Here is a 25,407-nt window from a genome sequence, read left to right on the forward strand (position 1 = left end):
TATGGTTTTTGTTAAGCAGTAGGTGGAGCTAAAATACTGTATCCTTGAGCTGTGAGCTGAGTGATGTTTTAGCCAACTAATGTCAAAGACATTGAAAGTATTGAGGGCTAAAACAATCCTACTTCTAGATCTAATATTGATAGGAATTTTACCGATTAGCGATTATTCTCAATGTTTAGCTGAGGACTCCAATAAACAAAAAAGAATTCGTCGTTTGACGAATTCTTGCTTCTTAAGGTACACTTTTTAAATATGGGTAAAATTGGTATGAAAATTGCTCCTGACTAATGGTAAAACATCGCACTGTCTTCAAATACTTAAAATCTAAAAGCTGTGCATCGTTGCTTTAACTCACAATATAAAACTCGCTATTTTTCTCTTCGTTTCATTAATACATGTTCGAACAGTACACCGAACTTTAGAATAACAAAGAAGAAACTCTCCAGATAATTAACTCAAAATGAACGATATTTAATTAAAAACTTGCAGGATTTGTTATACCCCTACCAATACCATTTTTTCTACATATAAGCACGTAGTAAAGAGGAACCTTAAATACCTAGAGATCTCAGAGAGGAATGCAGTTATTATTCAGTAGTTCTAATCTATCCGCATGTGTTAAAATATATGAATTAAGAGGTTCACTACAAATTCTGGGACTCCAAAAGAGCTGGACTGTTTCCATTCTCAGTCATTCCCTCATGGTTTGACTCGCACTTCGAGTTCATTCAATATAACTTACCAGCGGCTAGTAACGAGAAAAATATTCCCCTCACGAAAAAAAATAGATAGGTTGTAAGTTTCACGTATTTGAATTAGGTCAGACAGCAAAACGTCAGGGCCGCTCCGCGGCAATCAGGCCTGCCAAGTGGGCTCCTAAGCATTGTTCGTAAAAGTTAGATTTGCTTCTATGACAGCTACAGGCTTCATTACATGGCAACAACAAAGTGGAAATTGCGTTCACAATTTTCGGTTCTGTCTATAGACATTAGTTTTTCTTCTACATACGATCCTGCCTGTTTTGAAGATATTCCACTATTATTAGTGGTACACGCGGCGAATTCTTGCAGTGCGATGCTCTATCTAGAAATGCGAAGTTTTCATTTTAGGCGCATGCCATATTAAAAAAATCTTTAGCGACAAATTACTCTCTCAATAGGGACCCCGACCACAATCAGGCATATAGTATCGATGGACAAACTAACCTTCACTAAAGTCAAGACCGACAAACGAAATCAAGTTCAAGCAAATCTCATCGATACGCCAAGCATCACAACGAAGGTTAAAGACTGCTAACTTTTTCCAGAATCACCTAATAATGTAAACATTGTTGAGTTTTCCAATAGGATTACTCATCTTATTGAGTAGTGATTAGAGGTGAACGACAAAAAATTACTTCTTAGCCAGAAGTGCTTTAGAACACCAGCGACATCAGGTCCTTTAAAAGCGTCCTTTAGAAAGGACCTTTCATAGATGCAGTTTCTTTACCAGAAAGATTTTAAGATGTGCTTGGATTACTGTTGGGCCGTAACCATTAAGGTAATCCGTAATGTACTTCTGTAGAAAACGAAGTCCTTACAAGATCTGAAATAAAAAATCATTTTTTTTATTGTATCTATACGATAAAACTATGTATAATACGAAAAAAAGGCCGTCGGCGGAGATTGAACCAGTGAACCCTGGCTTATTCACCTCGTAGGTGCACCCCGTGAGTCGTCTTCGAAGACAGAACCATGTTCATGTTTTGTAGTGATTCAAATGTGGATCATAACAGACATGTATATCTAGCCGAGTTCTCCTTTGAAATCTTGAGGCGTCTCTACAGCAAGACCACCAATAGGCGAGATGTGTATCGATTTCGCACCATAAACGTTCTCATTTGTTCGTCGCAGATATTTACCGTGAGCGTACTTGTCTGCGCCATCATCGTCCTTGTCGGGCTCCTCGCTCTTTCGGCCGTCCTCGCCTACTTCAGTATAACTAAAGTACGTTGATTATTATAATAAGAACGACACGTTGCCATTTTTGAATTAGCAATTAGGGATTCGGAGAGACATTTTAACAGAAACTACAATGGTTCTTTGGTTCATAATCGGATTTAAACAAAATTTACTTTAAAAATGTTGAAAAGTGAATGAAGCCTTTTTCTTTTGCAAGCATTAGTTCCTTATGGATTAGAGCATTCTAAATATCAGTGCGCCGTTTTCGAATCATAATACAGGTTCAGTTAAAGGGGTAGACGTAGCTCCACAATAGGTAAGCCTTGTACGGAAATCACTTATGGTTTGCACGTAGGTAAACTTCTATGCTAAAAATACAGTGATGAAAGTGCAAATAGGTGAGCCATCTGCTTGTTAAGCTTGTCGTTTAGTGAAAGAAATTATTTAACTTGGGATAGAGATTCCATTTCGTGCTTCCAAAATGTGGCATGGACCTTCAACGGTGGTCGAGAAGCTGCAGTATCTTGGCTTAGATAAACTGTGTTGGAAGAGTTTTTTAGATGAATTCGGTAGAAATCTGATTACGGATCGAAGCATAACTAACACATTTAACAAAAGGTTTACATAAATGTCATACCTTAAATATGCGCGATTCCTATGAAAAAACTATAGTCTCAATGGCAACTACATACTTAGGCTACACGGAGTCTTCAGGCATAAGATACTTACAAAACGTTCATAACTTCAGATATGTAGATGAAATTTATCGGTAAGATATAGCCATCTCTTGTGGCAGATAAACCATAAGGATGATTTCGAATAGGCATCGATTTTGGCTTGAAATAAAAATCCATGCGTATGGGTATGTTTTCAGTCATGTGTTTAGCTTTCAGCCCGACTTGCCTTATACACTTCACCTTTTAATGGCGGTTCGTGTTGCTCTGAGCCTATTTTCAGTTGAAAAATTGGAGGATATTAACGGTCGATCCTAGTGAAATATAGTACGATTCCGAAAATACGCCGCTATTAGTGACTCAGACGATCATGAGGAGCTGAAAGCTGTAAGTATTTCTAGCACAATACTAATGTCGCATCAGTGTAAAAACTGCTAATATACATGGATTTCAAGATTCTTTCCTAAATTATCTTCATTCAATTCGTGAGTTTCGGCGGGAAAATATATATCACTAGCATTTTTAGTAACCATATGGCTCTGTACTAGGTCGTTAGGACTACTTCTAGGTATACTAGCCTTTTCCAACAAACACTAGTTTCTATAATTATGCGACATTTTGTGCCACTTTTTCCATTTGAACGTACCCACGTTTTTTGCAATGTGGAACATGGAAAACAGTATGTTTTAGGCCTTTGGCAAGTCAGCTGTAGTGGGCCAAGAAAGATCAGAAAATTCAAGTGGTTTACGAATGTGGAATTCATCTTGGAACTACAACGGCAAAGGAAGCTCGTTACATAAACCTCATAATCGGTGAGGGTCTCATTACTAGAGATACCATGAGCCGTTGGCTTCGGAAAGGACAATTCCCATTCGAGTTCGAAAGATTGTCTTATGGAAAAATTCGTGTGGAGTAGTTGCCGGAAATGTGTATTACAAAGTGTCGAGAACTGCGACGAAAGCCGACTTATCTCAGAGTATATGGACATTGACATTTAAATTTGATGTATGTAAAGACACTGTATTTGATGAACTTGGCCAAATTAATATTGAACTGAACGAGGATGAAAAACAGATGTAGAGATGCTAGCTTCATTTTACTCTCACATTACACGTTAGGTCTCGGTTACCACCAACGATGAAATCTTTTCAAAGCCTCGATATGTTTTCAATAGACAGACTGTCAATCTCTGTCAAGTGTCTTTTGAGGCACCTTAGATTCTCTTCGAGACTTTTACAGCAGCGTTTGGCTTTGATTAGCCTGTCGAGAAAATTCGAAAAGTTGTTTACACTTCAATATAGTAACAAGATGAAAATTTTCAGAAACGAAGTAGCTCAGCATTTTTCACATTGAGACTTGTCCTAAGCAGCTGGGGCCTTTAAAACTTCTGTGGTCCTTAGAAATCATTATTAGGACGAATTTACTTAGAAAATATAAGGGGGCATGTGTATTTTAAGAAGCAGCTATATAAGCCTCTTTTTCTAAACTAAAAAGGTAGGTTTTTGAGCTGACCTTTATTCTACATAAGTACCTAAGTTTTCTACCTAGAGCGCCAGGTATACATAACTACAACAATAGAGCAGGTCTCTAATTTTGTCGAAGTCCGAAAGCCTGTTCTGAAAACTGATTTCCACAGAGATTATTTGTAACTACTGGATCGCCAGGGAGTTACAATGGCTTTCTTGACAAAGTTTGACTGTTTTTACAAAACGTGCATGCATTTCTCGCCTGTATCTTGATTATAACTAATCAAGTGCTACCAGTGTAGATGCAAATCAACTATCTCTTCTTTTATATAGCCTGTCTTCTATTAAATTTACAATACATCGACTTTCGAGACTGAACAAAAATTTCGTACGATGACAAGGCGATCAATGACGGTTTCGGGCAACCATTATGTAGCTGGGCGTGTGCCTGTTCGTTACGCACAACACGTTGTGCGTATTTTGAAATAGTTTCCGTGTGCTTTTCTTCTTAGCAAACTGCTAGCTACTACCTGCTTAATTTACGGTTGGAAACGAGGAGCCACCTACTTTTTCGCTATTTCCCTCTTGAAAACTATTGCGTTGCTTACTATAAACCTACTTTTACCATTTTTCCGTGTTGTGGCAGTTTAGAATTTCCGGGCTTGTTGTTAAGCTGGATGTAGCGCGAACGCCTAATAATAGTAATAATAATAATATCCAACTTCCTCTTTCCTACGCCGTTATAAATGGGCAATGTTCAACTGGGTGCGTAGCTTCAGCTTGTGAACTGCGTGAAAAGCTTTGGACCGGCTCTCGAATGGAACAACGTTATAACGCTAACGTTGTTTGCCCATATTTAAGGTGAATTCTTTGTTTGTTTCGTATGTAGGTTTTGAATAAGACTTTTTTGAATAAAAAAAAAGATTTCGGGAATGTTCCAAACCGTAGTAGTGCAAAAACCTAGGTATAATTCTTGGCTGAATCATCACGAAGAAGGACAGTGCATGCACCAATATCAACTTTAGATACTATTTTTCAATATTTTTATTAGAATGCATTAGGCTACCGTCAGTCGTTTATGATTCCATGATCGATAATTACTATCAAAAACAAGTTTATGCTAGTACGCTTGTAGGCCATAGAGGAGCTTATTCTCACCCTGATGAACTGACCTCTAGTTGACATAGGTATATCATACAAATCAGCTATTTAAAGAATAAAATTTTATATTTGTACCGTGAACTCATCTGAAGTCTTAGTAACTAAACGTTGTTAGCCAAGTTGACTTCGTCGATTAGTGTTATCGGTGAACGTATATAATGTCCGAGTGTGGATTGCCAGTGGTTGAGAAAAAAATTCAAAATGAACAAACAATGGTTTAATAGGCTCAAAAAATTCTAGAGAAGAATTTCATGGCATGTCAAAAGATATATGTTACATAAAATTATTTCCTAGAATTTATTTTCCATAAATCTGATAACATGAGGCGCTTCGAGGGTAGTCATCGGATATGTTAATTTGGTATGGAATGGACCATATATGGGCTTAGATAAGCCCGTATATGGTACATTTCATGCCAAATCGGCACATTCGATGACTGCCTTGAAGGTGTTTCATTATACTGGTTTATTGGTTTATCGTACAAAGCGATTTGTCCAAAACTGTTGCCTACTCCTAAATTAACGCTCGACGTTTTCCGCGTTTGATCGTCAAAGATGGCTATCTAACCACTCAAAGAAGATAAATTCGCCGTTTTAAACTCGCTATTGCAATAAAAGCTTCTCAGCGAATGCAACCCGTGACACTAAGCCTTATAGATACGTTCTAGTGCCGTTATAGTGAGGGTTTCAATGAACACTACCTCGAAATGCGCCCAAACTTAATGCCATCACGAAAAAGGTAATCTAAAATATAGTCGTCTTACACGCTTAATTTCGATGAAGAAACATTCACAAGTCAATTCATACGCTTCAAGATGATTGTTGGAAGCTTAACTCAACTCTAAGGACTTATAATCGTTATTTGAGGTAAATTGAATTTGTTTCTGCTTTGTACTCTTCTATCTAAGGTAAATTTTCACTTGACGTAACTTAGATAGCGGTATTTGTTCGATTCCGATTGTAAGAAATGCTTTTTTCTCTTTTCTTCTTTCTAAAATGTTGCTTTAAGGATCTTCAAGAGTTTCAATCGAAGTAGGCCGTGTTGACTGATACGGGCCTGATTTGGCTAAAGTAGAAACAGCTGTTGCCATTCGAGGGGCTAGTCGTAAACATCGCTCGTTTTGGATGGAGACCGTTGTAAAGAAAAGCTACGATCGTTATTTTCGCCACAGTTGATCTGATGTGAAATCTAGCTAGAGGCTTAAGATGTTCCTGAACTAATTGCAGACATGAATCCATTGCTTGTTGCTTCAGTAGACGATACTGCACGACAGTTTGCTGAGCTGTGGCCTCTGTACGGGCCTTTGCTCTTCTTTCTGGAGAGTGAGTTCGCCCGCGGTGGCGTGGGGTAATGACGGCGCTTTTGTACAGCTAAACGTCTAAGCTCTTGGCTGGCATCCTTTTAGTGAATTAAAAACATGAAATGTCACAAAAAAAACATAGACTTGACAATAGCTTATGACAAACCATTTAGCAGATGGCTCAATTAGGTCCCGGTTGTTTTCATTACGATATTCTGTGAATCTAAACATAGTCTATCAGAACAAACTTTCTTTGCTTTTCGAATTTTTTTTTTGGTAGCTTGTAATAGTCTTTATCTACGTTCAACTCTTACTACATCTTACTCATGCTATGCCTTCGTACCATGATACACAGCACTCAACCGAATTGTTCGGCTCAATTGAGCGTAATTTTCCCACATGCGCTTGCCTTTATTTATATAACGGTGGTTGTGACGTAAAGTCGAACCAATAGGGGTAACAAAATGCATTTATAGATGTATCGAGCCGATTCTGTTGCAAGCGCAGTATATTCGGTTGTCACATGCTGGAGAAGGGTAACGATTGTCCAGTAGAAAGACGCGGAGCTCGATTCAAATCAACTGAATAAATAGAGATTGACAGAATAGGAGGCACTAAAGGAACTTACCGGCGTCATCGCGTTTTGGATTACGTTACTGAATCTCAGTCTGAGATAGGACCGCTGCCCTTTAACTGTAGACAACTGAATTAATTGCTGCATAAGACCCTAGTTGAAGTTGATGCACTGTGTATATTTCCTCATCATTTCAGCAGTCCTGCTGCCAGGCTACAGTGATCAAATCTGCCGATTCTGCTATTTAGTCCGTATTACACTCAGCCGGTTAACATAAATTGTTATGCTGCTACTCGTAGAATTATCCGTGGGCTTCGTTGAGCGCCTATTTCCAAGTTGATTCAACTAACTTAATTTATTGTCACACCTAGCCTAGGTTAGTACTTCATATACACGAATTATTTCGTTGCAATTACCCTATCCAACCTAATCTATTTTTGCAATTATTCAATTAGTGTGCTTTACGCCTAGCCTCACATGATACAACTAAAAACAGGCGATATTCTCGTTGTTCACCGTTAATTTATTATCTTCATTATTATTATTATTATTATGATTTTAAGTAAGATAAGCCTTAATTGCTACATGAGTTATTTGTTATGGTTACTGCGGTAAGCAGGGAGACAGCTATATGGTCAGCTGTGTGTGAGGATTATACAAAAACAACCACCAAGAAGCTTCCTTCGTCGTCTTCTCTCATCACTCTTTATAGAATCGGCTATCGTCAATGTAATCATCATTTTTCATCACCAAAACTCCGTTTTCACCTCATTGTCGCTATCATTATATGATCTCTATATTATTGTTAACGACCGCTTGTATTAGAGCTGTTGTATGGAACTGGCCAACCACGCTCTGATATTCTACGTCTTCATTGCGTCAACCCCCCACCCGTACGTTAGACATTCGAATGCTTTATATTTTTTATATATATTTAGACTAAATTATTACTGTTAGTTTGTCTTCTGTTGTAGGCGACAGTATCCATTCGAAACTAACCTTACAGCCGTTTGTGCAATAAATGTAATCTTCGTTCGGAAAATGCAGATGGCCATGAATCTCCTATGCGAGGTTCTCACTTCTCTGTTACCGCTTGGTCAGCTTGACAGGAACCTGGTGAGTTGAAGAGACCGTCAGAAAAGAACCGCAGCCGATTTTTTGATATCCGCTTCAGCCAGTACAATAACGCAACATTAGTGCCCTTACGCTTGGATGGCCATTATCAATAAAGGAGACAAATAGAAAAAGCGAGGCCTAAAAAATAAACAGGATCCCCTCTTTGAAAGAACGAGTGGAGAGTTTTAATGGAATAGAAATCGTTTGATGCTCGGCTGAAGAGTGCTAAAAATTAATATTCGAGGCGCACATAGGTCTATAAATGAAAAAAGCAAATTCTTCTTTATCTTGTAGGCACTCCAGTGATGATACGGAATTAGTAAACTCATCGAAAAATAAATGCACCACAAGATTAATCTTGTGATTAACTTTGTTGTGGAGAATGTTCAATGTAAACAATAGACGCCGTTTGGTGGGTAAATATGAGAATATTGATAAATGAAAAACAAATGAACCGAATTTAATCGGAATCCCTTTACGCCAATAGCATACTTTAATCAATCAAATTTTCAGTAGTTTAGTAAGCAAATTTGCTAACGAACTAACGAAGATCATCGAATTATGGAAATGTCATCAACTGCTGCTATCGCAGTAACAACTGCTATCGTTTAAATTGTTATTATTTTACTTGCCCGGCTCGAAGGTGACAATTATAGAAATACGTAATGAATGTGAGAGCGTTATATGACGTGTGATATTTTATCGAATTGTTTTCTATATTCTCGTCGAGGAAATACGGAAACGGCATGTGTTACACCATCATCTATGATATCCATTTGTTTATTTTTATGGCTATAATAGTGTTGTCGTCTGGCAAATAGAAAGACGCGGCTTAATTTGAATTTGTTCCTGCAAATAAAGAAAAAACATCAAGCTAGCCGATCGACCAAGAGAAATCGTTATAAGTGAAGCATTCGGTATCGAATATAATGGCTAAATATTGTACACACTCAATTCGAAGACAGCGTGCCGAGGGTGTCCGCGTCGAATATTAGGTCCCTGCATTTAAGTTTCGTCTAGAAAAGAATGAAATAGTCCGGCTGCGCCTCCCAGCCAATCTAGCGGAGCAGAAACGCATAAGCAACAGTTGCAGAGGATATCGTATAGTAGCGCAAGGCAGAAAACTGTTTGATGTCACTGTGTACGCAAGTGTCATTTCTTCCTGGAGCATTATACTTCCCAGATGCTCACCCACAACCCAAACGACCTACATTAACATTTTCGTTAAAATCATATAATAAAATTACCATTATAGTAAGCATTCTCGGACAGATGGCTTCGTGATATAATTGGTAATGAAGTACCTATAAGATTTTATATTCTTATTAGACTATAATTACAACGTATCGTTTTGATACTACCAACAACTTTTACCGCCTCACTAGTCGTATTATTATTATTGTTGCCGTTGTTGTTACTTCGATATCCAAGTTTATTCTTGGTGATAATTATCATCATAATATCAGTAGCAACAATAATGGTAACTATTATCGTCATAGTGTCTAACATGGAAGAAACCTATAACGACATCTGCCCAGAGGTTTCATTACTTATTGACTCGCTTGAATGGCAGTGTGCATTAAAGGTGTGTCAATGCGCTCAGAGAATAAGTATTTACTATCCGGGAGTTTGCTGCTGCTACAACGTTACGGAAGGGCGGGCGATAACAACAGTGTTTTAGCTGTCAGCTGAATGAGATATGGTTATGGAGATACGACTTATGTTCCACCGGAAGCTGAAGAGCGCTTCGGAAACACGAGCCATACGAATATACTAAGAAACAAAAGATCAACGTTGACTGCGTCCCAGGGATTACACATCCATCACCAACCTGCGAGCGACAGCCTTTTACCTTTTAGGGTAATGATGTATGAAGTAAAGAATCGATTTTTTCGATACTGTTCTATGCCTTGGCGATCATTTTACCTAGCAAGAAACTATCAGCCCTTCTGCAGGGAGTCCACGTAGCAAATGCTTAGAAACTTTAACAAACATGTGTGATCATATAGATATATAAACTTACCCCTAGGCAATAAGTATCCATATTAATGTTAATTGAAAATGCAATTTTGGTAGATTCTGCTTTCCATTCAGCAGCTTTCTTTGTCGTAGGCAATTCGTGTATCATCCAAGGAGTATTCGCTTTTCAAAAAGCAGTAAAAAAAAACGATTGCTATAAAATCCTCAATGCAAGCTATTCCCGAAGTATGTGGACGTTAGCAGTGCTTTTCTTTTGTCTGTAGTCTGCCAGTAAAAGCACTCTCAGGTTTATCTTTCTCTCTGCACGAAACCCTCTTAGTTGCACGGATTATTATCGCATGGGACGCTTTGGCGAATTGAATGCGTATGATATTTCGGTATAGCTTTAGCTAATGCACCATGGTGGAACCGGAAACAACATCAACATGCGCTGTATTATAGAGAGTGCAGGCCATCAGGTCTTGCTTTCAGGTGAAGAATGTTCCAGGAAATGGAAAAGCATGTTAGGGCCTCATGTTCAAGGTGTTGTGTTGTAAGCTTGTTGTTATTGTTGTTACCATTTGTTTCATCATTCATTATTATTCTATCATAATAATAAGTATACCATTAATAGCTACTTGTTATCTATATATATATATATATATATATATATATATATATATATATATATATGGTCATCGTCTTCAGATACATGATACGATGGTCGATGGTCTCCTTTGTGGCGATGTTGCAGTTAGGATTATTATTGTTATGCATACATACTGCTCGATACAAACGATACGTACACAGAGGCGCTAGGAAACCAAACGGGATGCAAAAAAGAGACGCACAACTCAGTAGTTTTTCTACAGCTTCTGATACGAGAGTGTAATGTAACGTGGGAAATGGCTTTGACACTTCTAGTGATAATTATGGTGTAGTAGTTACAAGCATAATAATATGCCATAGTTGACTTTCGCAGAACAGACGCACGACACATAGCTATTCGGTATCGACCTTGCCGCCTGAGCGTATTCCCTACGTAGATGCAGGCTAGTCGGCGCCGTTCGATCGGTTGTCTACTCGCTATTTCGGACGAAACGTTTTTCGTCTGTGTGCAGGGATTCACAGGCGCTTCCTTGTGCAACTGACGGAGGCTGACACAGAGATCTGATGTTTGTCTCTCGTGTAAGGGGTGTAAAGAAGCTAACGCGTATATGTCTAGTGTTCCTGTATACGCTAGTGCTAACAATCGCTTTCGGTAAAGTATATAATTACTATTATTATTACCATCATCGAGACGTAATAAATATTATAGGACATATATTCTATGTATGTGCTCTCTTCCAGACATTAGTAGTTGTAGTAACTCGTAGTAGAATGCGGGTAATGGAGAAGGGAACTTCAAGGGCTGCGATGGGCAGTGTTAGGCAAAACTCGGATTAAGAATGATGCTGCTGTGCTTGCTTTACAAAGACTATGACTACTATTTCTATTGTTTTAATATTTTTGTGTTTGCTATTGCTGGGGGTTGGAATCGGAAGAATAAGCAGTATTTGTTCGTGTATATGTGTTTGTTTGTATGTATGTGTATGTTTGTGTAATGTAAGCATGATTATCGCCATCAGTCATCGCATCAGGCATCAATTGACCGATCTGTCAATTAATATTATTTTTATACCTATATATTTGTCAGTCGATTATATCCGTTTATTTTACATGCTTTGCTCATTTAATCATTCGTCACTACGTACGCACTCATATTGTACCCATTGTAATAACTATGTATGAATATTTTTGTTATTATCGTAGTTCCACCTATCCATTGTTATTATTTTTTAGCCCCTCATTGACCTATTGTATCGTTTGTTTACCCACAACCAGCTATTTCTTCTTAATCTTCTATTATTATTCACGAGTAATATTCAGAGGTGTTGACAAGTCATAGTGATGTGATTTGCTGTTGATACATTGTGCATTTTTTATGATCATATTAATTATTTTATCAATTATTGGGTTGTTGATGTGGTTTTTGTACTGTGTAATAGATTTTGCTACTCACAATTAAAGTTCGATCTTTTGTTTAGATGTTAATTTTGGTTAGTTCAAATGCGTAATTTATTCGTAGTAAGATATTTTGGGAGTTATGTCTGTGGTCTCGTCTTCTGGGCTATTTTTCTCTCATTTAGATTTCATCTTAAATCACGGTCCTTTAGATTTTTCTCTGTTCGTCGAGTTGTTCTACTATAAATTGATCTGATTCTCGTCCAAAGTTGGATGCGTCTCAAGCTTCAGTTCATCCGTTAATATTCCTATAGTTATTAGTGGATTTGGCGAAACCCTAATCTGGTTTCATCATCGCAGTAGCACGCACAGTTAAAAACAACACAGATGCATATAGGCGTACGCCGTAACTATATTTTCTCTTTATGTCCATCCTTCTGTTCTTGTACAACCCATCAAATAGGGTTTAGCTCATCGATATATACGCATTTGCTTATGCTTATCATCTCGCTAGAAGGGACCACGTCTGCAATGGGGGCATTTGGATGGAAAGAAAACTGTAACCAAAGAAACACCAAGTGCTCCTGTGGAAGAACAAAGCTTAGGTGTACAATGAATATATATCATCAGCCAACCTATATTTACAGCAGAAGGTCTCAGGTAACTTAATAATCAATTAATTTCCTAAGTTACTTAATCAATCATCGACGATTTGTTTTTGTTGGTTTCCATTGTTTTGCTGTTGTTGTTCGTTTATAACGTTGTTGATGGCGGTCGTGGTATACGCAATACTCGTGGGTCCGAGTTCATAAGACTCTGTCCAGTTCAGTTAGATGGTGAAGGCTCAGTCGAAAACAGTGCCGGGAAATAGCAGTATTTGGAGGGAAAGACACACTTATTCGGTCTCAGTTTTAGGACTCGTGGGAATTGGTACGGTGTGTACACATGTTCATGTAATATATGTGCTTATGAGGGTACGATTTGCTCGGCTTTGGCTTTTTTCCCGTCAGTTTTTGTTAGTTTGTTTCAGTTCATCGGTATTGTTTACTGTTTCTGCACGTTCTTCTTCTCCCGATCTCGATCGATTTCCCATTCATCCCGGGATTTGTTCACTTCGGACACGGCGGCTCCATTAGGGGAAGGTAGTTAGTAATTGTACAGAGGCGGTATTAGACGTTCGAAAAACGTTCTTTATGCATCGATTTTTCCAAACAATTTTCTTTTCGGGTGACTTTACAGTCCGATGAACAGCGCGATGCGTAAGCAAACTTGAACAGTAGCAACATCGACGACGATGATGGCAACAATGCTAGGATATGGTTGCAGCAGGGCAATAACAACATAAAACGTAGAAAATTCATAAAGTAAAACCTTGTTTTCCTGAAGACTAAATCATTTCATTGTACCCGTTTGCCATCTCCCCTATATATTTCTTATGTTCACGAATACGGAAGTGGTGGGCCCCAGACATCAAAGGTTCAATACAGTAGTGTCTTGTCAATCGCAGACACGTAGAACAGAGACTTCGTATACACAAACCGTTCCATTTATGTAAGAAATAGCCCGGCTTACTCTTTTCCTCAACTTGTCTCGTATGCCAAACCACCGACTTATTCCGTGAGCATAAGAAAATTGCGCACAACGGAGCTTCCTATACAAACCGCTGCCGAACGAATCGCTCTCATTATTCGTAATAGTAACAAAATCAGTGTGAATACCCTGGCAAAAAACCGCGCAAATGCCGTATAAGTACGGCATATAATTATAGTATAATATAGTACTTAGATAATTTCTGTTGTCGATTTTTCTAAGGCAAGCGTCCTTATAACTGCACAACTTCCAAAAAACAAGTGGTAATGAGTGAGCTATGCAGTTGTTTTTCTCGATATGAACATAATAGTCTTACAAGCTTTCTATGCATTGCTTAGCGAGGAAAAACTCCTTTGTGGCTGAACTACTACTATAAATGTTAGAAAGTTTGATTGCCGTCATAGATTAGTGGGTAGCGTAGTTGCATGATAATCCTAGGGACACGTTGTCCTAGGGACAAATTCGGGCATAGACAGACAGACAGATTTCGTTTCGCACTAGAAGGCAGAATGCCTTATGGCGATGGCGATAAACGTAAAACTCGAAATTTAAAGATTACATATATACATAAGTAACATTTTTTTTAATATTAATTTATATATAGCCTAGTGGGTGATTTGCATCACATATACGTGTGATATTATACACTACTTTATGAAAAAGTAGTCTAATTACTTTATTTCTATTCTCTGTTTAGTCATCGAACCTTGGTTGGGAGGATTTCTAATGACACATTGTATATAGAGATGGCTCCAATAAGAAAACGCACATGCAAATGCCCTATGAGATTCATCGTTCCGCCGCCGGTAAAAGCGTTAATTATGAAAATTTAAAAATAAGCTAAGAAGTAAGCATGGCGGCTTGTTTTTTTCGAAACAAGATTTTTTGAAGCTGTGAGAGATTCCACATCGGCTAGCCTAATTCAATGTGTACGTATAAGATACGTGCCAGTACCAGCTATCTATGCAGCTTTCTATTTCAATACGTGAGATGGCTGAGATCCTTGAAAACATCTATCGATTTCGCGGGCTTTGCGTATGTCACGTAATTATCTTAAACTTAGCAGGAAATATAGCCTAGGCGGCCCTTTCTCCCGATATCATTAATTTTTCATGAGAAGTTGATCACGCAGGAATACTCATCTGTATATACGCAAGTTTCGTAGTTTTAGGTCCTATGATCTGATTCGAATAGTCTGTGTGTTCATATGAGGTAAAGTTGGTGCATCGGGTGCTTTTGGTTTGCAAGTTCGGACGCCCCCACGTCAGCGTAGTGTCGATACATGGGCATTAGGGTTGACTTGATCATCTGATAGTTTACACCTAATTAGTAGCTCGGCCAAAGGCTACCGCGTGAATGCCTTCTAGGCATAGCGAAAGCGGGACATGGTTACCGAAACATTTTGGCTACAGTCTTAATGATTACGAAGCAATCTGTTGATATACTAAATTAATCCGTCAGTATTGAGACACGCATACAGGCGTTATTGGCGCAAGATCAATAAGGCCATTGATACCAATCTATGCCTGACTGAATGCGGGTTTTGCAGGAAATCTCGGAAGACAAAACAATCAAAGTTAACTAATGATGGGCAATCATAGGAAGTCCATTAAATAGATTTAGCTGTTGACTCAATAGTCTTTAACCAAGCTCATTGTCACACCCCGTTGATAGGGCGATGATCTTTATACTACCTGCTTATTATTATTACTTATGAATAGATTAACACCTTCGAATTTAGAACGGTGTATGGTTCTTAGAATTTTTTTTTAAAAACAACAACAGGGTACCTTTTTGATGGGCAGCCAAAACCCCTGTTCATCACAATGATAAAAACTAGGATTTTAAGACACTCGAAGCAGCGAATTTCTAATCATTACATGATTGTACTAGTTTTAATAATGATCGTTTAAATTCAATTAAATAATTTCTTTGTATATTATTTCATATAGTTTACTTTTTCTTATTTCTAGTTTGATAACGTTACTATTAGAGTCCACAGTTTCAGCGCAACGGCAGGTCGATTAAACAAAAAAGTCGGTGTCGAATAAGGCGAACCAAAAACACGGCTGAAAATCTACCAAGAATAGGTCAACCTGCGCCATTCATAGCAAATTGTGCTGCGTTTAGGTTCTTTATCGGCTGGTAGCTTACTGTGTCGTCAATATAATAGGTAACGCATAAGCATTATGTTCAAGTTGTTTCGCTATCTTGTTAGGTGAGGCTATTTCGGCCTAGAACGTTTTTCGTCTGAAATACGTAATGTACGCCTTGTATCCGCCCTTTCTTAACGTAATTTTTTACCCTAACTTGCTTTTTTTTTTCACCCTTTTTGGCTCCTAAGTCATGGTGTAATTGTAATGAGGTAGCCATCACTGACGCTCAAGATTAACGGAAATATTTTTGGGATGGTAAAATATGTTACGGGGTACAAGGTTGGCTGGTTGTATTGTATATTTTACCTCATTGTATATATGTATATATACCGTTATTGTGTAGGATGTGTAGAACGATGAACGGTTGCTATTTTTCCTCCACCGCTCAATTTCGTGTTTTCAATCAGTTAGTCGACGACGGCCTTCATAAACAAATTACGATGTGCTAATATTATCATTATCATCACTACAGTGATTAGAGTGATTGATCTTCTTATTACTATAATCGTTACTATTATTACAGTTTACTACGTCGTTTATTGTAGTTCTAACTTTCAATTGTAATAATAGTTTTACCGTAATAATAACAATGGATATCATCATCATCATCGTAGTGTTATTAATAAGAATAATTATAATAAACAATACCTCATGAAACATGCGACCGAAGTTCCTTGCTCGCGGTCACGTCTAAACAAGGCAGTCAATCAGCAGTCGTGAATTATAAGTTACTCAACACTTTATCGTCATTTTTTTCTATCTGTCTTTTCATATCCATTTCGTACTAATATTAACTGTTCCAGTCGGTTTTTATCTTCATTTCATTAAATCTTTTCGTATTTGTCTCTCTATCGCTCGCTCTCTCTCTCTCTCTCTCTCTCTCTCTCTCTCTCTGTCTCTTTCTTTGTTTTGTGTTACTTCTCCTAAACTTTTTTCGTCGTCATATCAGAAAGTGCAGAAAATCACTTAAACTCGCTCGCTTAGTATCGGTCAGGAAAGCCTGTAGTAGCAGGTTCTCGGACCAAGACCTCCAATAGCCGCCACTTTTTTTCGGTCCTAGTGTCTCCTTTTTTCTTGGTGTTGCCTCACAAAGAGCTATCAAGCGACCCAAAACATTCCCTAGGGATGTATCGTCCTCAGTTGGAAGCATAAGATTATCTTCGGATGCTTTCACTTTTGCAGGCGTCGAGATAAATGAAGGTGCGATGCTCGCCTTCGTCACATTTATAGGCAAAGCGGCAGTTGCACGTTGTGGTCTGGGGATTAGCGCTCACCATTGCGGTTGGGGCTGAGGATGGGACTCAACTCGGTGGGCCATTTCTGGGTCCATACTGCCTCTACCTAAAGACGATCCAATGCAAACAACAGGAGAAAACGCACTCGTGTTATTTTTGACTATTCACGTATTAAAGAAAGATCGTATATTCATTATACGGAGTGCTTTGGAAAAAACAAACAACATAGATGATCGTACAGAACAGCGACCGATCGAAAGTGATTGACTGGATGATTGTGAGACCCGACGCATCGCGTTTATCAATCAAAACTTTATCAATACCAAGCTTTTCATTTACTTTGTTGTGTTCAAAAGAATGGTGTACATGCTTTCGTTAGAGAAATCAACAAATCTGCTTTACGTATTCTTTAATTTGCTTTAGCGCTTTCCAATAGGAGCCGCAAAATTCGCAACGTATATAATCCAAAAGTCGGCCCCTCTTACATTGAAGTTGTGTTTTTTAAATTTTTTGATGCTCCTGTTGCGGATTTCGGCGAACTTATTTGACGAATTACTAACGGCATCAATGTGAATATGAAAAAAACAAGCTTTTTTTTTTTTATAGATTGTCGTTTACTATGTGTTTATCCACATATTTATAATAGACATATTCCCAATAAAGATTGCCCCGTCAAGGCTGGCTATCGATCCAATTACGAACTGATAAGATGACCTATCTGTGAAATATAGAAGACATAGGAACAGACCGTGTTGAGGCCGTTGTCCTTGCATGTTCTGTCCTCCGGAATCCCTAGAATCTCTGTAGCCTTGTGGGTCTCGGTGTGCTACTGGACCGCCAGTATTGTTTGCGTTATACCCGTAACCGCCCTGACCGCCTTGACTCGCTTGTCCCGGTGGACCTTGAGAACCTTGTACCTGCTGGGATCCACCAGGGTTGGGTCGTGGAGGAAAAGGCCCTCCACCTCCCTGGTAATCACTTGGTCCTCGTGGAGGTCCTCGCCGCGAATCGTAATAAAGATCACCTTCGTGCATGGGATCACCTTGCCGACCATGCGTATCATGTTCAGGGTGACCGGATGGTGGATGTTGACTGTGATATTGAGGCCCGCCATGGCTCATGTGTCCGCTCCTCGGTGGGCCTCGCATTGGTGGCCCCATACCGCCTCTTTGGTCAGGGTAATTAGGTGGTGGATCTGCGAGGAAATTCGATGGCACAAGACCCCGGACGCCTCTAAGTTCGGCCATGTAGAAGCCGTCTTCGTCCATGTCACCAAGAACAACGAGAATATCACCCGTTTTGAATGACAACTCCATTTCAGCATCCGCGTTTGGTGACAACTACCACGCGTGAGAGTGAAACAACGTTAATTTGCAATCAAGAAAATGTGTATATAGGGAAAGATGCTTGCAATGAAAGTTCAATTTGGGTCTCGTGTCATTGTGGTTAGCAGACATCTTTTGGAAATAGCAGATTTACCGACAAGGTCGATGAAATAATGCATTTTAAACCATTTTTTCAAAAGATAATCGCGAATTCCCAAAAAACGATGGAGGGGATGGAGTAAACAGAGTCACGTTTCTTACCGATGGGTCATAATCGTAAAGTGCTATCATCCTCCGGCGTGGTCCTTGGCCTCCAGGTGGTCGATTGTGCGCTTGACTGAGCTGTTGGAAGTGCGGCCGGCTTTGACCTGATTGCCCGCCTGCGTACGGGCCCTGGACCTCGGACACCATATTGCAGGGAACTAACCCCATTCGCCCATTTAATTCTCCGCGATAGAAGCCGTCGTTATCTTTCTCGCCGTAAACCTGTGAGGCAGTGAACGACAAATAGACATTTTGAGATAGTCGAAAGTGCAGTGAGCTCTATAAAATAATTTTCCAGCTTAGATATTTTGAACGCTTTGTCACTTGGAAATACACAGTTACGTTGGGGGCAAAACATGCACGACAAATCTAGCTACGAACGGAAGATGTGTAATGTGCCACATATCGAGTTTTGAATGATTTCAACTGTAGTACTGTGTAAAATATAAGAACAGTTTCTAAGCGTGCAATAACCTAAATCACTTACCTTTAAGAACTTTATATATATATATATGTAACATAGCGTATATTACTGATACACGGCTATATAAATAAAAATATAACTGTAGCAAAATCTTGAAATGATTTCTAGAAGCTCATACGAACGGCAACATCTTTATGTAATGAAAAACTTACCCGAATTACTTGACCCTCCTTGAAGGGCAATTCCTCATGTGCAGCATCTGGATTGGGCGACATCGTCAGGGGGTTGTAATCGAATAGCGCCATAAACCACCGACTTCGTTGTCCACCCGTAGGGCCGCTATGGCCCATCATTATCCCCGCTCCTCGACCTCGCGGACCCATGCCCCTCCGGAGCCCCGGCGATATCGGTCGCCGGAGCTCGTTATGCTGAAAATCAACAGCCTTGGGTAAAGTTTGATTTGGTAAAGTTTGACTTTTTTCTCGAAATAAAATTTATTACTAATGTTAGCCTTTTTTTCGGTATATAAAGTGCTTCGCAAATCTCGAATGATGCTGGAGACGTAGTTGCCGTAAGTGATACGTTGCAGCAGACAACATCGGTATTGAAAGATGTGCCTAGCAGATATTTGCGTAATGAGCAAGCAAACACTACGAAATTTGTGTACCTTGTCGAACTCCTCCTCCGAGTAACTGTCTACGACGGAGCGATCTTTGGTGACTTCAATCGCCGGGACCGCTCCAGACGCAGAAGCCGATAATGCGGGATTCAAAACCTACAAATTTCATTCAATATGTCACAAAAGCAGGATGAGTATTATGTATATGCGTAACTTCATCGCAGCTTTTCTTTTTTTTATTAGAAAGTACGAATCTTCAAACAAAGTAACCATATTTACCGAATTTATAGGGTATATGGGTAGGTGTTTATAGGGTAGAGCAGAAGGAGTGGCAATTTTTTTTAACAAGTTAGCTAACAGCATTGAGTCGTAATAGAAATCTACGTGGATTGAAGTTATAATAGTCGTATAAAAGCTAAAGAAAATATACCTATTATCATTTCCTCTAAGGATCATCATTTCTCTAAAAGGTGAGCTTAAAAGCTTAAAAAAAATTGAATAAAAATTTGATAATGCCCCTGTGGTATTGGAACAAATTGGAAATTCCGCATGACAGTCAGGACATGACAACGAAATTGAAAAATATGAGTGACTTCGACCCCCCAATCCCTCGTTCTCTAAAGTTGTTTTTTTGCGATTTTCCCAACGTTGTTTTAGTCCACATTGGAAACTGATGTACGTTGGAAATAGCGCTTCCATATACAAATGGACATTTCCATATGGAAGATTGTTAGTTCATAAGTTATTCATAACCTTACGTTAAGTTTAGTAGGTTACTCTTATCGATAAGAAATAGACATGCTCTTAAATATAAAAGGAAATCTTTTTCTACCTGGGGGTAGATTTCTTTGTCCGAGAGGCACTCTTCCGGCTCGAGCACAAGTTGACCCGCAGAGTTCCGTTTGGGTCCGTGCGGCCCTAACCGCACGGCCACTTGCGGGGGTGAGGCACCATAGCCCGTTGTTTGCTGCAGCCGGCCCTGGGGCCCAACTAACCTTCGGCCAGGTACACCGACGCCGACGGGTCCTGTTCCATTAATGCGGCGTCCATACTCATCCACCACGTCCGACTCTGAATACGATTCGTCCATGCGCAACATCTGCTGTTCCTGCAAGGACGTCAATATTGATTCTTCTTTGCACAGTATTTCACACGCGTGCGTGTCTAAGGTATGAATAATACTATGGTTTCGTGAGCTCCACTGTGGCACGCAGGCGAACGCTAAAACTACCTGGATCTCCTTTTGAGGCTAAAACACTCCACTTTTAATGATCGGGCCCATAGAAAAAAAAAACATTACAAAAAGTGAGTAGCATTTATGCTACGTCCAACCTCGTTGCTTCGCTATTTTGTTTCCGTGCATAAAACGCACAAAAGTGGGTACTGCTTTGTTTAGTGCAAAAAAAAAAATTCGGCAGTCGGCAGCAGGAGTGAGCTAGTCAATCATCGCTGTGTATGTGAATATATGGGACATGTATGTAATACATTTGCATTGGTTTTCGTGTTCGCACGGGCTTGGCGTTTCGGAACATCTTCTTGCAGGACAAGACATATATAACGATATATATACACATTTTAAGCGTGAATAGTATAACATACATCCAAAACTAAATTACAATTCATTCAAAGTCTACTATATATAGTCACTTGACTCTTCTATGCCATCAAACACGCTAGCACATTTCGTACTACAATTGATATAGATATATTTTTGACGCCACAAGTGACGCTTACGTGCATAAGCTTGATTCAACATCGTAAACAAATTCACTCAAGGTCAATACAAAGCCATGGACGGACGCAAGCGTCGGTGAAGGCTGACAAGATATCTGGACCTAGAGCCATTCACAGAACGTCCGCTTTTTCTTAAGTTTGAAATTAAAGTTAGTTTCTTTGCTATACTCTTGAAGCACGAGTGACTAACTTCTCCCCAAAAAATTCTCGACATTGACTTGTGAGTGATTCGATTAATAAACGTCCTGATAGGTCTTACATTTAGTTCTATAGCGTATGACGGTTGAAACCTTCTTGAATAAACTCGGTATAATCCAACATCACAAACAAAAAATAACTGATAAAGAAATTTGTCGTGCGCATTAGTTCTTGGCATGTCGTGTTTAGAACCTACCCTTGATACTTGCGGGCCCTTTATGAGTTTCCCCCTTGGAAAGTTATCAGACTTACTTACGACATTCCAACAGCCAAGTTACAATAAATTTTAACCTTAGATAAGTTTCAATAAATGTTAACCCATGTGAATACATTATGCACGTAAGGACAAACAAGCATAAAGGGAGTGCTACTAACACCGATGCTAAATGGCAAACCGTATTGTGAGCTCTTTGAGAAACTTCGATCACTCGACCCAGTTCCTTCAAAGACACCTGACAAAGCAGCGCTGCGAGTTCTGTCTCTGAGTCGAGGTATGGATCGAATGAAGTTCTACAGTCGGCTCTCCGCAGGGGCACAGCTCGTCCGGATGCTGTTGGTGTGGCCACTGCTGTTGGAGCCCGATAATGGTCTTTTCGACAACATCCTAGAGACTGCACAGGAGGAATTGATTCGAAGTTTGCAGAATTCCCAAAAAGAATTGATAATGGCTAAGTAATAATAAAAGTCGATCTTGATGAGGATCATTTGTAATATGCTATAAATTGCAGTGCACAACGTACTTCAAATCAGAATTTCTTCAACCCGATGCCATTATCTAAAATTTGGATCACTGCGAGCAAAAATGATGATTAGGGCCTACTTCAAAGAAGCCCAGCTGGATTTGCGCCACTTTTTTTCGTATAGTCAAAGCAATGTGTTTGCCGCATTTATCTTTAGGACGCTATGTGCGCTAGGGCGTATTAAAATGCAATTGATTTATTGCAGTACTGGATCCGCTATCCAGGAGTAGTCCTCTGAAGAATTTTCAAGCGAAAATGCTCTTCCTCTACTAACGGTACGCAGTAATAACTATATAATTCTATGACGATATTTTGCGTTTCCTTTACGAGTTTGATCTATTTTTGCTATAAATCATAAGTCAGGATCGAGCAACAAATGAAAGAGAAAAAAAGAAAACATTTTTCAGTTGGCGTAATTTAAGGTCTTTTTATAGGATTGTCTGGGGAACAAAATACACCCCTCTATCGAATTTTCTATGACTTTTTGTTTCCCTAGTTTCTAAAAAGGTACTGAACCACCAGATAGCAAACATTTCGAAAATTCATGGATCTGAGTATAGTCCAATGTACTGCTCGGAGTTGGACAACAACTATTTTTATAACAACGTTATTGCTACCTAACATTAAGGACAAAAACAAGAATAGGCTACTTACTGCATACAAGGCACAAAGGTCTCTATTGAAGTAGACGATATGACGAGCTAGCCTTCTCTGTTCTACATACAAGCATTGTAAGCAATATTGCATAGTACTTACTCTAGGCGGGAGCCGCTTGCCCTTAAGGACGTGCTCAGGTATATGACACGGAAGCGAGTCAGCCGACAACAGTGTATCAGCCTTCGTACGCACAGTGATCGTGCGCGAATTGAGCAGATGGGTAAGGGATAATAAAGCGTGATCACCTGAAGGGCTGTCAATCTGGGTCACCATACGGCCAGATGCGAAAACTGCATAGCCGCTTACAGGCAACCCAGGTTGGTCCGCTAGTTGATGGGAATCGTGTAACGACAAACATATATTAGCAAAAAGATTCTTATACCATACATGGAATACAAATACAAAAGAAAGCATCTAGATAGCAGTACAGAGCGAAGGTCGAATGTGTGTTATCATTTTAGTATTATTATTATTGTTATCATCATTGCAACTCTAACTAAAAACATATAGCATATTTGGTATGACTTTCTCACTTGAGGCATAACACAATATGCAATATGTATATATATATGGATGATGATCATAATACATACGATTATTGGTTTGCTGAACCGGTAACCAGGTTACGAGGATCGTACCGTCTTGCGGCCCGGGCTCGACACGTATATCCACTGGGGGGTCGGGTATGCCTTTGGCCAATGTGCGAAATTCAACCGAACAAACCAGCGAGGATTTCTTGGTGTTCTGCACAAGCAGTTTACCCGGCCGCGCCCGTACCGATACCCGATAGACGGTATTCGGCGATAAACCTGTAATTGAATAACGGTACACTCCCGGTTTCACCAGTTTGAGGTCGACGTTGTTGACGGCAACGACGTGCTGGAAATTCGAGTTCGACGGTATCCAGCGAATTAAGGCCGATGTAGAGGTTATGCTAGCGGCCTTGACGAAGCTTGGCGCCAGCGGGATGTTCTTGCCAATAACAATTGTGCATGCCGCGTCCCTGGAGTGATGTCCACTGACCAGCACGGATCGCACCGACACACGGTGCGGTATAGAGGAGTCTACGCTCTCTACGAGGGCACGAGTGCGTTCGCCAGCACGGATGACCGCGCGCAGCTCGCCATCTACGTACACCTATCGAACAGTTGGAATAGAACGGATGAAAAAGAAAGCGGATTGAGATGCGCGACATGAAAACTGCACGCACACTAACCGACGAAGTACGGTATGTTTTAAAAACTCGTTCCGCTTAAGTGCAATACACACAGTCGTTTGATGAAGGTTCTGGCACTTCAGATCAGCTAATTTTCTACTTACCTGATAGCTCTCTAAGGAGCCGAGCACCACGTCCGGGGGTAGCCAGCCAATCAGGATGCTCTTGTTCAGCTGGCGTTCCAACACGAGGCGCTGCGGCGCCGGCACTACAAATTGGGGTTTGAGCCTACCGCTCGGGTAGTGTGGCAGCGCTCCGTCCATTTCTGTAAAACTTTCCTCATCACCGCCAGGCTCGTCGTCTTCCTCCATGTCTACAAAAAGCAACAAATTTGGGCTGTAAAAACGAAGAAATACGCGACAATTTTCGACCACCGAGAAAATAATGAAAATTTATGTATATTCATATAGGGTCTTTCGAGGCAAAAGTATTTCAGTGAAGCGTTTGCTTGAAAACAAATTTCAGTGGTTAGAATTAACCAAAATTCATCTTGCCATTTCGATGTCCTGATGCGTAGGAGAAAGGTTTGTATATACGCCACATCAGAGCATCTAGACGGCAAGATTAATTTTTGTTAACTTTGGCCACTGAAATTCGGCTTCCAGCAATACGCTTTACGTGTTTTAGCTATTCTATATTAATGACAATAATTTGCTGTAATAAGAAGAGGATCGAAATCGTGTTGAACCAATATTTGCGTGCGGTTTACGATTCTCTGCCATTATCTACTTAATATCTAATGACACGTAGGCACAGTCCTTCTGTCCTGAATCAGGTCTCGTAGAGTTTTATTCGAAGGGCTTCTACACATTCAAAATAGGCGATTAACTGAAAATTTTGTTCAGGAGCTAATTTATCATAGAATTCGGGTACGTTTAACCCCTCGAGCGATTTGTTCAGTAGCCGCTGAGAATATCTGAAACGTTTGTAGGTTTTCAAAATAAAAATCTTAACATTTTTTGCAATCGAGAGGTAAATAGTGATTTCTATGATTGGTTTACTATGGCGATATATAACCGGGGGGGAATACTTTAACTGCAAAAAGGTAACTTGCG

At 39.7% G+C, this 25,407-nt stretch overlaps 1 protein-coding gene and 1 long non-coding RNA gene across 5 annotated transcripts in view; one reads left to right on the top strand and one right to left on the bottom strand.

The window, feature by feature from the left end:
• Positions 1-80: 80 nt before the first annotated feature.
• LOC147754813 (uncharacterized) lies at positions 81-25,321 on the top strand. Its single transcript, XR_015330644.1, has 9 exons — positions 81-1,281; positions 1,893-1,985; positions 2,898-3,001; positions 4,854-4,941; positions 6,250-7,491; positions 8,163-10,091; positions 22,685-22,754; positions 23,241-23,453; positions 23,759-25,321. It is a non-coding gene; the product is annotated as an uncharacterized LOC147754813 (long non-coding RNA).
• The window catches only part of LOC111252491 (uncharacterized), a 44,519-nt gene continuing 34,810 nt past the window's right edge, over positions 15,699-25,407 (bottom strand). For all 4 annotated transcript variants that reach the window (XM_022810489.2, XM_086993688.1, XM_086993689.1 and 1 more), the window contains 9 exons: positions 24,457-24,665; positions 23,730-24,273; positions 23,236-23,462; positions 20,640-20,915; positions 19,856-19,963; positions 19,401-19,616; positions 18,762-18,986; positions 17,924-18,515; positions 15,699-17,281 (listed from right to left, as the gene is read on the bottom strand). In XM_022810489.2, the coding sequence (XP_022666224.1) occupies positions 17,211-17,281; positions 17,924-18,515; positions 18,762-18,986; positions 19,401-19,616; positions 19,856-19,963; positions 20,640-20,915; positions 23,236-23,462; positions 23,730-24,273; positions 24,457-24,665 (2,468 nt within the window). In that variant the 3' untranslated portion in view covers positions 15,699-17,210. The remainder of the gene's footprint in view (positions 17,282-17,923; positions 18,516-18,761; positions 18,987-19,400; positions 19,617-19,855; positions 19,964-20,639; positions 20,916-23,235; positions 23,463-23,729; positions 24,274-24,456; positions 24,666-25,407) is intronic.

Source organism: Varroa destructor, unplaced genomic scaffold, assembly GCF_002443255.2.
Source record: "Varroa destructor unplaced genomic scaffold, Vdes_3.0 BEIS01000006.1, whole genome shotgun sequence".
Classification (NCBI taxonomy): domain Eukaryota; kingdom Metazoa; phylum Arthropoda; class Arachnida; order Mesostigmata; family Varroidae; genus Varroa; species Varroa destructor.